At 39.3% G+C, this 15196-nt stretch overlaps 1 protein-coding gene across 1 annotated transcript; it reads right to left on the minus strand.

The window, feature by feature from the left end:
- Positions 1-6797: 6797 nt before the first annotated feature.
- On the minus strand, positions 6798-13304 carry LOC136100044 (sulfotransferase 6B1-like). Its single transcript, XM_065834774.2, has 7 exons — positions 12970-13304; positions 11158-11297; positions 10452-10541; positions 9659-9785; positions 8767-8861; positions 8106-8262; positions 6798-7094 (listed from the first exon to the last, which is right to left on the minus strand). Exons 1-7 carry the CDS (start codon positions 13169-13171, stop codon positions 6964-6966), a joined length of 942 nt encoding a protein of 313 aa, XP_065690846.2. The 5' UTR covers positions 13172-13304; the 3' UTR covers positions 6798-6963.
- Positions 13305-15196: the final 1892 nt, after the last annotated feature.

Consider the following 15196-nt stretch of genomic DNA (forward strand, 5'->3'; position numbering starts at 1 on the left):
TGAAATGTCTGTTTCATTCAACTACACAGTCATGACAATTCCCAAGACACTGTTGAAGAGAAAAAGAGTATTCAGCAACAGTGAAAGTGGAGATGCATTGTGTAAAGAAGAAAGGGTTTCTTCCTCTTTACCACTACCTTCTTTTCACAACCTTAGGTTTATATTCAACTCTGGGTCCTGGACTAAAAGGCAAGGATTAAGAAACAGAGGAGCACTGAAGCATAATGTCCAGGCACTAGCTGGGGTGAATAACAGATTGAATTCTGAATTGTTCCGTGTTTCTTGACTGTATTTAATTTCCTTTACAGTAAACTGACTATGGAGAAATAAGATCAAAGAAAGATTTTCTATTATATATAGCAGAGGCATACTCAGAGCTGCTTTATTACATTTCAGTTCTGGAAGAACCTTCTAAATGAATTCTGCAAACGTTTTAGCATGTATGTCTGTGCTATAATTAACATCATTTATGTCTATAAGTACATGTTCTGTCAGAACCTTTGATCTCTGTATTTTTTAACATAGTATGAGTTTTTTAATGATAACAGTCTTTCTCATTGTGTTGTTATTTCTTCTTCCCCTCAAAAAAAATGCCACCCAACAATTTAACTGCTTCATTTTATGCAGGATATAGTGTTCAAGGTCTTGGGTTTGGAATATTTACAAATATTAATACTAACAAGAAAGCCTGTAAAATAGGTAATCGATATTTTCTCCAGACTGCAAGTAAGGAAAATGCCTTAAACTGTCCGTACCATAAACCCGTCCTAGCTGGTGAAATTTTTTCTTTTGATACCATGCCTTTAACATGCTTTTACTGAATCATACATAACTAGTGCATTGTTTCTATTAATATAAGCAAGTTTTCAGGCAGTTACACCATTCTGATTGCTGTGGACAGGTCATAAACAATTACATGTCCACAATAAATAAGGCCTAGAAAACATTGTCCAACAACAAGTCTGAGGATTGTGTCCAACCTGTCCTGACATTTCAGTCCAGACTTCCCTTTTCCCTTGGAGTCCAGGCAGAGCAATTCTCTGATAAACAAACATTGCTCAGGTGGCCCAGATCTGCTTCTTACTAGCCATCAGAAAGTTCGTGAGAGGTAATGATGGACACAGGAACCACTGAAGGCGGTACAGTGGCTTCCCCCCACAACTCCCTTCATGAGGTTCCAGCTGCAGCAGCCAACATGTACTGCATTAGGTGGAGAGAAGCAGCCAAATTGCGGCAGTTGTGCTTCCCCGCACCACTCCCCCTCTGCCCCAAGAACTGGGGCAGTTAATGGCTCTTTTGTGGGACCCAGAGTCGGCTGACAGGGTCGTTAACAGAGGAGGGGCTCAGAGAAGCTGAGAAGCTTCTGGAATGACCACAGCCAGATCTGATCAGACTATAAATGGGGCACCTGCCAAAGATCCCCTTTGTGTGGTCTTCTCAGAACAGTGAGTCTATGCCAGAGCCCTTCCCTTAGACTGGAACGCCATCTAAGGAAACTTCCCGGGATTGGGAGCACCTCACCTCCTCGTTCGGGTGAGTGATAATTTACTGAATGTATCCTTGAATGAGTCCTTGCCTAACCCAGGTGAGTGTGAGTCCTTGCCTAACCCAGGCGAGTGAATATTTCTTGTGGGTACCCTGGAGTCAGAGGGCTCTGGTTTTGTTTCTTGTGAGCGTATGCATGCACACTGTAGATCCTCATTATTCTCATTTTGCTGCACCCCAATAATCTCCTCAACTGACATCCGAACCTTTATTTTATGTTGTTGAAGTGCTAACTAATTGTATAAACCCTGTTTTGGTCAGCATATTGGCTGCACTTTTCTGGCCAGAATAAAGTCTGTTTTGGAACTTGTTGTCCGCCTAAAACTGACTTTGGGGTGCCTCTGTGACAAAATGCACCAAGACTCACACAAAAACAGCTCCTGTCATTAAACACTGGTTCAGCCATTTGCTAAGAGAAGTTCATTGCAGAATCACATCACATCTGTCTCTTTGGAACCTTAAAAATAATACATGAGAATTATTTCAAAACCTAGGATAATTCAGGACTAAAGTGTTTGCGTAACTACTTTTCTGGTGAAAAGTCATAAATAATACAGAATCAGAAAATGAAGTGTCTGTCAACACAAGGTCAAATCCTAATGTTATGCTCATTGCCAAAAAGCTAGTCTCACTTTAGTTAGAACTATTTTCACCTGTACACACTATTAGTCAGAATATCTTTCTAGACAATGGAAACTACCTCTCCCATTTATAAAGTTATGAAGTACTCATCCCAGGAGCACAAGTAGAAGTAGAAGATGGCTGCATCTTTGATGTTCTAGATCTTATCTGAAAAAACCCCATAAGTATGCAACTGAGTAGCTAGGACAAAAAGCTGTTAAATACTCAGAAAATATATCTTTTTAACGTTTACTAAAGTTGCCAATACTTTCAGAAAAAAATAATAAATGTATACCTTTGCTAGCAAGATGTTTCTTGATAACAAATATATAAATTCACTATTTTTCAAACAATGAATTAATTTCTTGCTAAAACAACAAGACCAAATCCAATGAACCTTAAATGATTGCCGCTGGATTTTAAGTCTAAAGTTCCCTTTACAGAGACGTGTCCAGTTTCTGTGCCCAGCCTAAAAGGCTTTAACTTTTATTGCAGCAAATCTGCAACCAGTCAGCACTGCTGGCCCTCTCCAGGTATAAGGGAGAGAGATGCTGTCTGTCAGGGTGTGCACAGGGTTGTGTCTACCCTGTTCCCTTTCAGTGGCCAGGTGGTTGCCCCTTTGCCATGCTGTGCTTGCTCTGCTCCCAGTAAAGGAGCTGAGCTGGGCTCCCTGAGCTGGGAAAGCCCGACCCAGCAGGCAGGAAGCCTGCGGCAAGGGCAGATATTAAGATATGACTGCAAGAAGCAGAAAATGACAGAGCCAAGCCTCTGAAGCAACAGAAAAATTCTTTCTTGGAGACCCAGAGGCACCAAGGGTGAGGTTGTGCAAGAAAGCTGGGACAATCTGACAGCTTGCTGCCACCAAAAGTGAGTATTTCATGCTGCTTCAAAAAGCTGGGGGTGTCAAATAAGCACAACAGCTCATGCAAAAGAAGGATCAGACAACTACAGTTGGAAGAGGGAAGTAAGCCTAGCCTTTGGGGCAGCCACTAGCTCAAATTTCTCAGGAATATTCAGCCTGTGTGGAGCCTGCTGCAATCCCAAATGCCATGAAATGTTGCTGGACTGAGACAAAAGCTATGAGGAGAGATTTGTTTGAAAGGCCTTTTGTATTATTATTTTCTCACTCAAAAGAAAATTTGTTTATGTATCTAAACATTGATTGTCCTTGTTTAGCTAAACTTAAATGTAGCCTTTAGAAGTTTACAGCCCTCTGAGTGATTATGGTGTGTCCAGGTAGGCTCACTTCTAAGCTTGGAACAACTCAAGGTCCTTTCACAGCTAGTTTAAAGAGATCGCAGTCTGGATGATTTGGGATGAAAGAGGCCAGAGAGCAGCTCCCACAGGAAATTTGAGGGAGCAGTTGTGTTTGGCAGGGATGAGCCGAAGGCAGCAATAACCTACGGGGCTATTATAGTTGCAGCTGCAAGAGAACGTGTGTCCACAGTTTCTGTAAACAGCACTTTATCACTTCACATTTGGAAACGTATAATTAACCCTCTAAAGCCTGCATACAGTCTCAGAAAAGACAGTTTACACGGGAAATGGAAAACCAATCTGTATGAAAAGGCTATTAATAACAGTAGGTTCAGGTTAAATCTAAAATGAGATTCACCTTAGCCTTGCTTTGAAAAAGTATGAGTAGGGCAGGACATAAGGTTGATATTGTTCCTCTGGAAGATAATTTTTTCATTCTCTTTAGAAGAAAAATATTAAGAGCTGTGTGTCTTAGGAAGGAGCTGTTTTATAATAGCCAAGGTTTACAGCCTGTACATCTATAAGCATACCTAGACTGAGAGGTCTGGAGAAGTAAATCCTTTAAGTAGGGTTGGGTAACATCAGCTGGGAAACCATAAAATATCACACATCAGAAAAGACTGAAGACAGAAATGCAAAACAGTCTGGAATTATGACTTAGTCAAAAGGAAATACAATTAATCAATTTTTGAAAATAAAACTTAAAAATTGAGGGATCAGTCAAAAGTAGCCGTTTTTACAGACTAAAAGAATTTAGGTCTCATCCAGGGCTTTTACTGCTTTTCAGAGGTGTTTGTGTGCAACCATTACATTACCTCCTAATGACCAAATCCAGTTTCAGCCTTTTAACCAGCAGGAGAGTCTGAGCTCATCTTTCCAAGTCATATTGCTATAATTTCTGTGAGAAATGTTGTTTTAGAAGCCAGAAGCCCTTTGCCCCTGTTGAGCTGAAAGTTAGGCTGCATCTCTCTCAGCTTACTCACCATTCACCACCACATCATCTAATTAAGTGTATTGAATCTTGGCCACATCACATAATGAGTCACATAAAGCATTTTCTAACACAGTTCTCCTAAGATTGGTTGGAAGTTTGAGATATTATGACTCAAATGTCAAATGATATCTGAAATACTTTTGATATTTATATGAGACCTCACAATTTTGTACCGTACCTGTCTGAGAAATAAATTGTTAGCGTGAAGTAGATATAATGCAGATCAAACATCAACTCCTCTCTTTTTTTCCTTCAAATGACCTGTTAAGATATTTCTCCAAGTTATTAGGAGGAAACATGCAGGTATCCAGTAATCCCAAATGCTGGGATTGAAAGGCATGGGAAGGGAGAGGAAAAAGGTACAAGAGTCTTGGTGACAGTTGTGTCTGTGTTCAGCACACAGGAATGACCTACATCCTGCAGTGGAGAAGGTCTATGGAAACACCAGTCCTCCTGCCCTCCTCCATGGAACAACCCCTGCTCCTGTGCCTTCACAGCAGACTGAAGTCATCATTAACCTGCCGTGAGCATTACTGCTGTGCTATGTGCAGTCACACACTTCTGGACTGAAGCAGTGAACTCTTCATAGAGCAAGCAAGACTCACCCATTTTAGGAAACATGGTGAGAATCACATCACTCCTCATTTCAGAGATTCCAAAGTTTCTGGGCTGCTAACAGCCTTTAGGCTACAAAATGCCTTTGCAGAGAAAAAAGCAATAGATATTGAAATACCATTGTTTTGCCTTAGTAAAGGCCTTTTGAATATTTCAGTGACTGTTTCCCCATTTCTGGTCAGGCTTGTTCCCTTGTTCAACTTCTTGAAGACATTGAGATGCACACTGCTTTCTGTTATCTAGATAGATCTAGGGAAACGTGGGGCAGGCTCTGGCAGTTGGGCCAGTCCCACCACCCCAGCCAGGAGCAGGGCAGGCCCATCCCCAGGCATTGGGCACCTCCCTGGGGATGGGTATGAGCTGAGGATGGGTCAGGACATGAATCTGTGGATGGCTCGACCTTGGCGAGGTCCATGGCCAAGCAGGGTAGGGCTGTGGAGAACTGGAAACTGGCCCTTCTGCAGCATCGCTACGGCACGGTCTGATGGCTACAAGGGTCTGACACAGTATGCTGGGTTGCTTGTTGCTCAGTTTTTAATCTTAGTGTGGTGTGAGAGTCACGTAGGCATATCTGTCTGGGAATATGGCGGAGGAATCTCTCTTCTAAGGAACTGAATTCCCTTTGCCAGATGAAGCCGACATTTCCTTAGCTGTTATAGTTTTCCAAAAGAATGGTTGTGATGAGACATCATGCAGCATGTTCTGCACAAATATTGCAGGGACATCTATATCAGCAAGGGGGATATAGAAATCATACCTATGTAGCAAAAATGTATTTATTTATGAAAAAGTGCAGCTCTAATAGTTTAACAACAGGGTTATGGTCAAGGCATATGCACATTTTACTTAGTTGCATCAGGTGAAGCACACATCCTACGCCCAACACACACCTAAGAATTACCACCTGAATGCTTCGAGGTGCCAGACTTAGGGATTTCTCTCTTTTGACAGATAGACTGGAGGGTTCCGCAGGAGTGCCACAAGGATGAAAAGGCTCAGGGAGGGCCTCACCACATTATTCTAGTGCATAAAGGGCAGCTACAAATAGGATGGAGGATCTCTGTTCACAAGAAGCCACATGGAGAAGACAAGGGACAACTGGTACAAGTTGCACCTGGAGAAATTTCATCTCAATATAAGAAATAAATTCTTTACAGTGAGAACAATCATTCACTGGAACAACCTCCCCAGGGATGTGGTAGAGCCCTCATCACTGAAATTTTCAAGATGCAATAATCCCATTTAGCCACCACTTCCCATGAAAGGTTGGACCAGATGATCTTTCAGGGTCCCTTCCAATCTGGGCTGTTCTATGATTCTATAAAAGCAGTGCCTCTGTGTGGATCTTGCACGTTAACATTAGCCCATAATCTGAAATTCGTCTTGAAATTCCGCATTCAATGAGATTAAATTCCCTAACAATGCTGATCTCCATTCCCCTTCATTCTCTTCCATCTAGCTTTGATGCAGTTTGTGCTGAAGTCATGGGTAAGATATCTTCTGTCATTAATTAAGGTTGTATCAGATCCATATTTTTGCTCATGATCTTTTTTGTGAAGATGTTACCTGATTTGAAACATTTTTGTTACAAAAAAAAAAATCTAGATACTAAATAATTATAATTAGTCTAGAAAGACTGAGTTTGGATAGAAAGAGATGAGATTATTTTTCTTCCAGGTGACAGCTGCTGAAACAGGGCTGTTAAGTTTATCTGAATATAATTAGTTGTCATCTTAGTCAGCAAGTGAGTATAGCCAAAGCAAGCCAAAGTTCTCACCTTTAATGCAAAATCCCACTATTCATCATTGTCGCTGTAAAGGCAGCTGCAATGCAATTATTACAGTAATTCGATCTAGTTTTCTAGTAGATAGCATTCAGATGATCTGAGAGCATATTGGAAAGCTCTTGCTCAAACCACATTCCATTACTATTCAGGCTTTACAGTACACATCATACTTTAACTTTGCTCCCAGTTTGGTTCCTCTCATATGTTCTTCAAATGCTTTGTCCATTTTCTCATTCTGATCTTCACTGAAAAGATTCTTCCAGTCACTTACACCACCTTCAAAGAAGTAAAGAAATTCTTGAAAAATAAGACTTTTTTTTTTTTTTTTTTTACTCTGTAGGTCTCTCATTCTTATGCCATTTTACACTAAATGGAGTTGGTCCATTTTTTGAGATACAGCTTCATTCATTTTTGCACCAATATAATTTTGTGAAGTTAGTGGAGCTACAGCTCTGTAAAACTGCTATGATGCAAAAGAACATAGGAAAAAGGAAAATACTACATACTCTTCTTCAGGTGACTGTCCAAAACCAGCAGCCTAAAGTCCTGTTTCCCTGCAGCTTTTTACTCCAGGCAATTATGACTGACAAGCTGGAAGACCATGAAGGCTTGATTAAGAACCACCTGGCAGGAGTCAAAATTGGGTTTCTGTTCGTTTGGCATCTTGAGTTTTCATTTAGTGACTTCTTTAATGTAAAATGCAGAAATAGATTCCAACAGCCAGGCTAGCCCTCTCAGTCTTGTCCTCCTCAGGCCTGTCCCGCCTATACTACACTGCAAAAGTAGTTCCTTTTGTTTCCCCTTCTCGGTGTACCTGACTCTGGCATGCTTGGCTTACTTCTAACCTGCGAGTGTGAACAGGGGGCTAGCAGTGTCCCTTCCAGAAGATCCTACAATCTCCTAAAACCTGTGATCATGCTACTCAGGCCAACTTTGGTCCAGTTTTGCCTGCTCAGGTAAGCCTTTAATGGCTGAAGAATCAGTGACCTTGGCACAGAGATGGAGAGAAATTCAGATACATGACATTTCCTGACATACATCTGTGGGCCTCCAAAGTTTGCTCTGTGCGGTTGCTTCTCCTTTGCTGGTTGCAGCGTGCTGCCAGAGCCTTGCTGGGTCTCTGCCTCACCAGTGCTGCATTACCAGTCTCCTCAAGCATAATAGTATATAACATGCCTGATAACAATCTGTGAAGCTAGCATGTGCAAAAAAAAGAAGTAAATTATGGGTGACACAAGATCTTGAGAATGTGACAGTTCTACCTCTGGACCTCTTGAAACGTCCTACCTTTGCGAAAGAGAATATTGCCAAATGCCCCGTGGGTCTTCTGTGAATTCTTCTTCATTGACTGGAAGCTGCACCTCTCTACCACACTCTGAAGCTCCTTCTCAGTCAGGGGAATCCCAAAGAAAGCAGCTATGTTTTTCACACCCAGGACTGGATTCTAAAAAGAGGAATGCAACATACCACATGACATTGAAACAAATCACACTGCTTTCCAAGGTGATAGCACTTTCCTACACCTCTCTACAGGCTGCATATATAGAATATTCATAGACTTCAGTAGGACTGGAGTGGCACATAGTGGTTTTCTTCTTCATAATTATTTCAGAGGAAATATGAGTTGAATTCCTATAGATCACAAAAGACTGTACATGATTTACAGTTGAGTAAAATCTACAGTTTATTATATAAAAGATCCCCCCCCAAAATTACTGAGGTTTTTGATCTACAGTGATTTGGGGTTATACCATAGCTAAAGAGAAAACAAGAATCATTTTCACAAACAGAATTCTAAAAAGTTTGAATTTCACCTTTCCTTCCCTTAAAACAAGAATCTCCTACACTATCACACAGTTTGAATAGACTACATGACTATAATGGTTAATTGGTTTAGGAACAAATGCTCTTTGAAGTGTAAAATATTTGTAGCTACTGGTAACCTCACCTCTTTTAGCTCTTCATAAGTTATTGTCATAATATTTTCATCAGCAGCATATTTGTTCCATTTGGAAAGGTATTCAAAGTAGCATCCCCAGGCTACTAAATAAAACAAAAGAATCCTCGGATGAAGCATAGGTGAAGATTAGACAAGTGCCTTATGAAATAAACCAACTTTTGTTCCTTAAATTGGTCCCTCAGCCATGGGCATTATTAATCATGTCTGAGTTTACAACCTTCTGTGGGAATTATGGGGGTTTTCCTCTAGGCTGTTCTGACGTGTGTACGTGTCTCAGGCATATGATACAATTTGTAAGTTGGTACAATAAAACTTGTTAGTATTTCAAGACAGATGTGAGTCCACCAAAGAGCAGTTGGTACTCAAACCTTCTTGCAGACTCCCTTAATCCAGTTTAAAATCTCATCTAGCCCCCCTTTCTGCTGGCCATGTGATACACCAAACTGAACAATTTATGCCATTTTAAACTAGCAGGATCATTTTCTTTCTTTTCCAATGCACTACTTAGTCCAAACCATTCCTTTGGTCCAATCTGGCATGTAGGTGTCCAGACATCTGTGTGGGCATGAACTGATAGACATTGAAGAGGAGGGGTGAAGGGGATCCAAGACAGAGATAAGAAGGAACTGCTTCTTCCAGAGAAAATATCGGTTTGTGCAAGTTAAAGCAATCTGTGGAAGTGCAGTTTTGATGAGGATTTATCCTTGGGGAGTAAGACAAGTATTGTAAACTTTAATTCAAATTTCTAACTTTCTGTCTTTAATCTCAGCTTTGGTACTGTAAACTAAAAAATCCTAGTGAAACAGATTTACAAAGTGCAAGGCTTTTAGACAAAGTCAAAGCATTGAATAATTGACACACAGAGAATAATATACTTTACTTTTCTTCGTCATGAAAGCTACAAAGAAATCATCCCAGGTCTCATAAGAAGGAAGAGTAGATATGCCATTGGAAAAATGATAAAAAGATGTAGCTACATCTTTTGGATTGCGAAGCAGTAACAATATCTAGAAAAAAAAGTGAAAATATTATATTTCTAGAGAAAGACATAACAGAAGAAAACAGTATGAAGGAAATGTTTGAAGAAAACAGTAATCTATAATTGCAGTTTGCGGAATTTCTAATACCTTGTATACTACTTGCAGAAGTAGCAATTTCATTCTAAATTCAGAAGGTGAAGTATTTCACTTTGCTTCAGTACCTTGTGCAGATGATTTCCTATAATTATTAAAATGTATTTTACAGATTAATCAAATTAACTATGTGGAATTGAAGTACATTTTGCTTGATACAATCATCATTCATCATTTATGTAGTGGGGAAAAATCACACAAATACAAATCCTCTCTGAAACTTACTGAAGCCCTCACATGTGACAACATTATAAAACACCTCCCATGGGAAATTGTGTGCCAAAATACATTTTACTGCTGGATGATTTGTTCCTTCTCAGTCTCACTTGTGGAACCTGACACAAAGGTGTCACTAAGGATGAATTTGGATTGAGATGAATGGCGGTTCTTAAACGAGTATGTAGAAATGGTCAGGCTGAACACTTCTTAAGTATGGGAGTTTTTCTGAAGATTGGTATAAAAATACTAAATTGGCTTTGGAAAAAAAAAAAAAAAATCTGTTGGAGTATTCGCTTACAAGACACTAAAATCAGCACTCACCTTGGCTTTATTTTTGAAGATAGACGTAGGAAGATTTTCAGGGAGGAGATGAGTAAATATAAGTCTTCGAGAAGGTAATTTGTTCATTCGCTTTAAGAATTGGAAGGAGGAAAGTGGACAGTTTAGTTAATGCAAGTATTCTTTTCCATCAGCCTATGATAAAATATTGCCTTGCTAAGCTTATCCACTTACTGGCTGATAGAAGCCCTTTTTCTTTGTGAATGTTATCCTGGAATCTTAGTCGACTGCTCTGAGCAGCTTAAATCTTTAAAAGCCACTGAGAATGAGTCTTTGGAACAAGATTATCCATTCCTAATTCTCTCCAGTGATAATGAATTTAGCATGTTCTGTTACAAAAGGGATCAAATCTAAAGGTAAGATGCAGACTTTAACTGAGGGTATGTGAAAGCTGGAGGGATCCCAAGGAGAAAAGGCGAGGAAGAAGAGCTGGTAGAAGACACAAAAGCCAGTATTTCAGTATTTGAAATTTTGTGAAACTCTTCTTAAAGACAAAACATGCTAGGTTGGATTTCTGCAGTTATTGCATATCTAATGAGCATGTGCTCCTCTGAAGTGTTCATTCATGCCTCAGCATTTCGTAATGCAGATGAGATTCATCTTGACCAGATGCCACATACAGACACACCATATATTTAATATTTGAAGCACAAAATTTTGACAACTTTCATATGTATTCCATGCCTACCTCATATTTCTCAGTATCTCCCATTTCAAGATAGGGAAATTCTTCTAGATTTTCGTCATGCTCACTGCTTTCTTTATTCTGTGTTTTCTTTTCAAATATGGCTACCAGATCACTTAAGATTTGGCCTACCCAGTTTGTGCCTGGAAGAGGAAAAATACACAGTTGTTTGTAAAACCTTTGGAACAGGCTGCCCAGAGAGGTTGTGGAGTCTCCTACTCTGGAGACATTCAAAACCCGCCTGGCCGCCTTCCTGTGTAACCTCATCTAGGTGTTCCTGCTCTGTCAGGCGGATTGGACTAGATGATCTTTTGAGGTCCTTTCCAACCACAACATTCTGTGATTCTGTGATTTTGCAATTCTGTGAAAAAGAAATGGATTTTTCTGGAAAGCCAAAGGGTAGGTAGTATTACCAGCTGAGTTGCCTGGTCTCCTTTCACACGGTATAATCACAGCTGACTATCTGGACAATTGCCCCTCAGGACCCCACCTTTGCTCTTTATGAGGATATATCTCCAACTCAAATGTCTCAGTGCATCGTAAATTAACTTGTGTGTTGTAAATTAACCTGTATATTGTTAATTAAATAATAAAGGAGAACCACTATGATTCAAACTGGAAAATATGTGTTAATATAATACATTTTTATCATGACAAAAATAAGGGAAATTGGGGTGGTAAACCCATATCTCAAAACTTAGTATATTATATATGTTTTCTGATGTGCTGCACAGGATTATCTTGGAGGGAAAGATGAATCACAGAATTTCAGCACAGGAGCAGAACTAGATCTGAAAATAGTGCTGTATGTGCTCATGGTTTTTTTTTACCATAAGCAAAAATTCTCTAAAGTAACATTTCCTCTGTACATTTATTGTATTTCTATTCATAACGTTAAAAAGTCTGTAGAGAACTCCCATCTTTAGTTTACCATTTTCTGACTTCTGGACACTGGGTTCCTACAGTTTTGTCACTACAATCTTAATAACTGGGTTCTGGTGCATAGCATTTCTTCAAAAAGAAAATGTGAAAAAAGACAAAAACTTTACAGTCCTGTGAACTGTGACTGTCTACTGCAAGACACTGTGAATCCAAGTGCTGGAGAAGAGAAACATTAAAACTGATACGAGACACATCTAATCCAAACTGTAGCTCTGATATGGACCGGTATAAGCTGCTTTCAGGCAGAAGGAGCAAAGATGCAGGGTAAAATCACAACCCTAGCAAAGATCTCCTCAGTTTCCCAATAGTCAAAGATCAGCAATATTGGTTCAAGTGCTACAAAAATAATTTTCAACAGTTATGGATTTCAGATAGTCCTGACATCTATGTGAAATAAACTGAAGAATATGCAGCATGGCATGCAAAGATACCAAAAGCTTTGTTCTGTGTAAAAAATATAAAGCCTTTAACTTTACAAATATAAATGTGACATCAGATCCCACAATATCAGGAGATCTAGTTGTATCTGGTGTGAGAATTGTATTTTAATTCTCTCTAATTTGGGTATTTAGCTTCATAACTATAAAAAGTACAGCTTAAAAAACCTTTACATGCTATAGAAATTAAAATCAGACCTCTTTTTCTCAGTCATTTGAAAAATGCCCTATATGACATCTTCATAATTAACTTTGTTGTACTTTTTAAAAACAAAATCAGTTCTACAAAATTTTGTGAAAATTCTGAATACTGTTGTTTAGTATAATATATAATATTATATGTAATTTTTATATATATATATGATACATCTTTAGTGCAAACCTACTCATTTGTCATTACATATTTTTATTTATGAAGAAAGTAAAATATATTCACCAGATTTTGGGTATCCTGCCAAAATGATATCATCACTTCTGGCTTCAAGAGACTCCATGCTTCTGAACGCTTCAGGACTGCAAAAACTAACAGGGTAGAGAATCCCTTTGTAAGAAAAAAGAAGTTTGTCCCGATCCAGTGTGTCAGCAGTAGCCATCGCCTTGCTTAGGATATCAACAAATTTTTTTCTGGACTTCTCCATTCTTCTCTCTCACGAACACACAGGCTCCGTCAGTGTGAAATGGTATGCAGAATGAGAGCAACAGATTACCTTTTAATAGGGGGTTAGTGGGGGCTTTGACAATGTGAGCAATATTTTACTACTATTTCTGAAAATATAAAGAAATACGCAACACCAGTCAAAGACCTTTAGTCATTTGAACCTTTCGAAATCAACAGAAGTTAAACATAAGCAAACAAGAACAACAATAAAATGCAATTGCATTCTAGGTTAAAGAGCTTAACTAACTTCAAAATATCATGCCAGTGAAATCTGTAATTACACAGAGTTTATAAACAAAACATGTCACAATAGAACAACTTGAATTTCAGGCTGGGGTTTAAATGTCACAATCACATTCCTCATTGCAGATCTGCTCTTTCTAGTACTCGCTCTGCAGGGATTTTTTGTTATATCACTTATCAGTCTCACTGACATGGGATCAAACATGTTGGGATTGGTAAAGAAAATGTTCACTGCATTAGAAAGTGAGCTGTGGGCCATCCTGTGAGGGTAGCTCACTAATCCCTCCAGCTGGTGCCCAAGAGGGCATGTGGACTAACACAGTCTTTGGTCATTGCTGGTACTACAGTACAGAGTTCTAGCTTTCTGGTGGTTATGTGGAAATTACTCATTTATATGTGTTCCTAATGAGCTCAATTGTTGTTTAACAACTGATCAGTCATTACTGAGCTGGTAACAACAGAGCCTCAGCTACAATGATAAGCATTTGTAATGCACTTCAGGTGATGAACTTTGGAGTACATTGAACTCAGCAGAAAAACTGCAGTTAGGTCCAGGCTTCACATTCACATTCTCGCAAGATAATGGGTCACAAGAAAAAAGAATATAGTTCTCCCAAAAAAATCATATGAAGCATTTGAATATCATTCTTTCTTATCTCCATCTTTGGAATGCTGCCTGTCGGACAGTTGGAGCAGGAGAACCAGTGACTGCAAGCCTGTATGCTTTTGCCATTTGCTTACCTTGAGGGATTCATGCTGGGATCCCTGAGGCATGCTTCAGTGCTCGCAAGATGACCTATCCCTACATTTTCACATCAATTTTGTTCAGTTCATGGAAATCCTTTGCTGTTCCCTTAACCTCCTCTTTTCTCTAAAACTATGTCAATATAGAAAGGCTTCCTATTTGCAAGCATCATCTGAAACAAGGTGGCATCATATGACTCCTCCTCAATCCATTTGTTGAATGAGATCTGTGTTAAAGCCCATACAACTGGCACCACCTGCATCAATTTACTGACGTTACCTAAAAGTTGCTGTACCATGGAACAGCAACTTTGCTGATTCTTAAAGTGTAACCAGCCACCTTAGCAAATCAAAAAAAGCAGCATGCCTTAATCTTTTACCTTCCCTTGATGTTAAACTTTCATGGACTGAAGATAAGAAAATATGTTTAGTAGGTGGTGTTTAAGTAGTGTTGGAATAGGTTTTCCATAATAGAAAGACAGCTCATTTCACTCTTACAATTCACTCATCACAGAATAGTCCAAAGAAACGTTGGCAGAGAAAACCCAGAGGATTTCCAGGGTATTTTTGCCAGAGAGGGCAATCAGGCCAATTAATCCTTGGAGGCATGTTTTATCCTTAGGAACCAAAAAAACCCAGTATTAGTGAGGAAAAAACAATTAGAAGACATAAGTCAGGAGGAGGGATTTTGAGGGGAATTAAATTTATTGGGGGAAAAAAAGTATCAAGACTTAGTAACGTGAGCCTTTAATACAGCCATCTGCCATGACACCTGAGCCAAGGAGATGGGAGGCATGTACCTTGCATTGTACATGTTACACAAGAAGATCCTCTGATCCTGCCAAATAATGAACCCAGAGACTTAGGGAAAACATCAGTTGATCTAAAGTTTCTAAGAAGCAGATTTAAAAACATGGAGATTAAAAACAGATTAAAGGTAATCTCCAAATTAATTGTATTTTTTGTTCAAACCACTACAGTGCCTCTGAAGGTTTTTGATTTCCCATACTTATTGAAC

The sequence above is a fragment of the Patagioenas fasciata genome, chromosome 3, assembly GCF_037038585.1.
Source record: "Patagioenas fasciata isolate bPatFas1 chromosome 3, bPatFas1.hap1, whole genome shotgun sequence".
Lineage (NCBI taxonomy): Eukaryota > Metazoa > Chordata > Aves > Columbiformes > Columbidae > Patagioenas > Patagioenas fasciata.

Coding starts and splice junctions, on each gene's coding strand:
- LOC136100044 (XM_065834774.2), bottom strand. CDS start 13,171: ATGGAGAAGTCCAGAAAAAAATTTGTTGATATCCTAAGCAAGGCGATG. Junction 11,298..12,969: donor GGCAGGATACCCAAAATCTG/GTGAATATATTT, acceptor TTCCTCTTCCAG/GCACAAACTGGGTAGGCCAA. Junction 8,862..9,658: donor AGCTTTCATGACGAAGAAAA/GTAAAGTATATT, acceptor TGTTTTATTTAG/TAGCCTGGGGATGCTACTTT.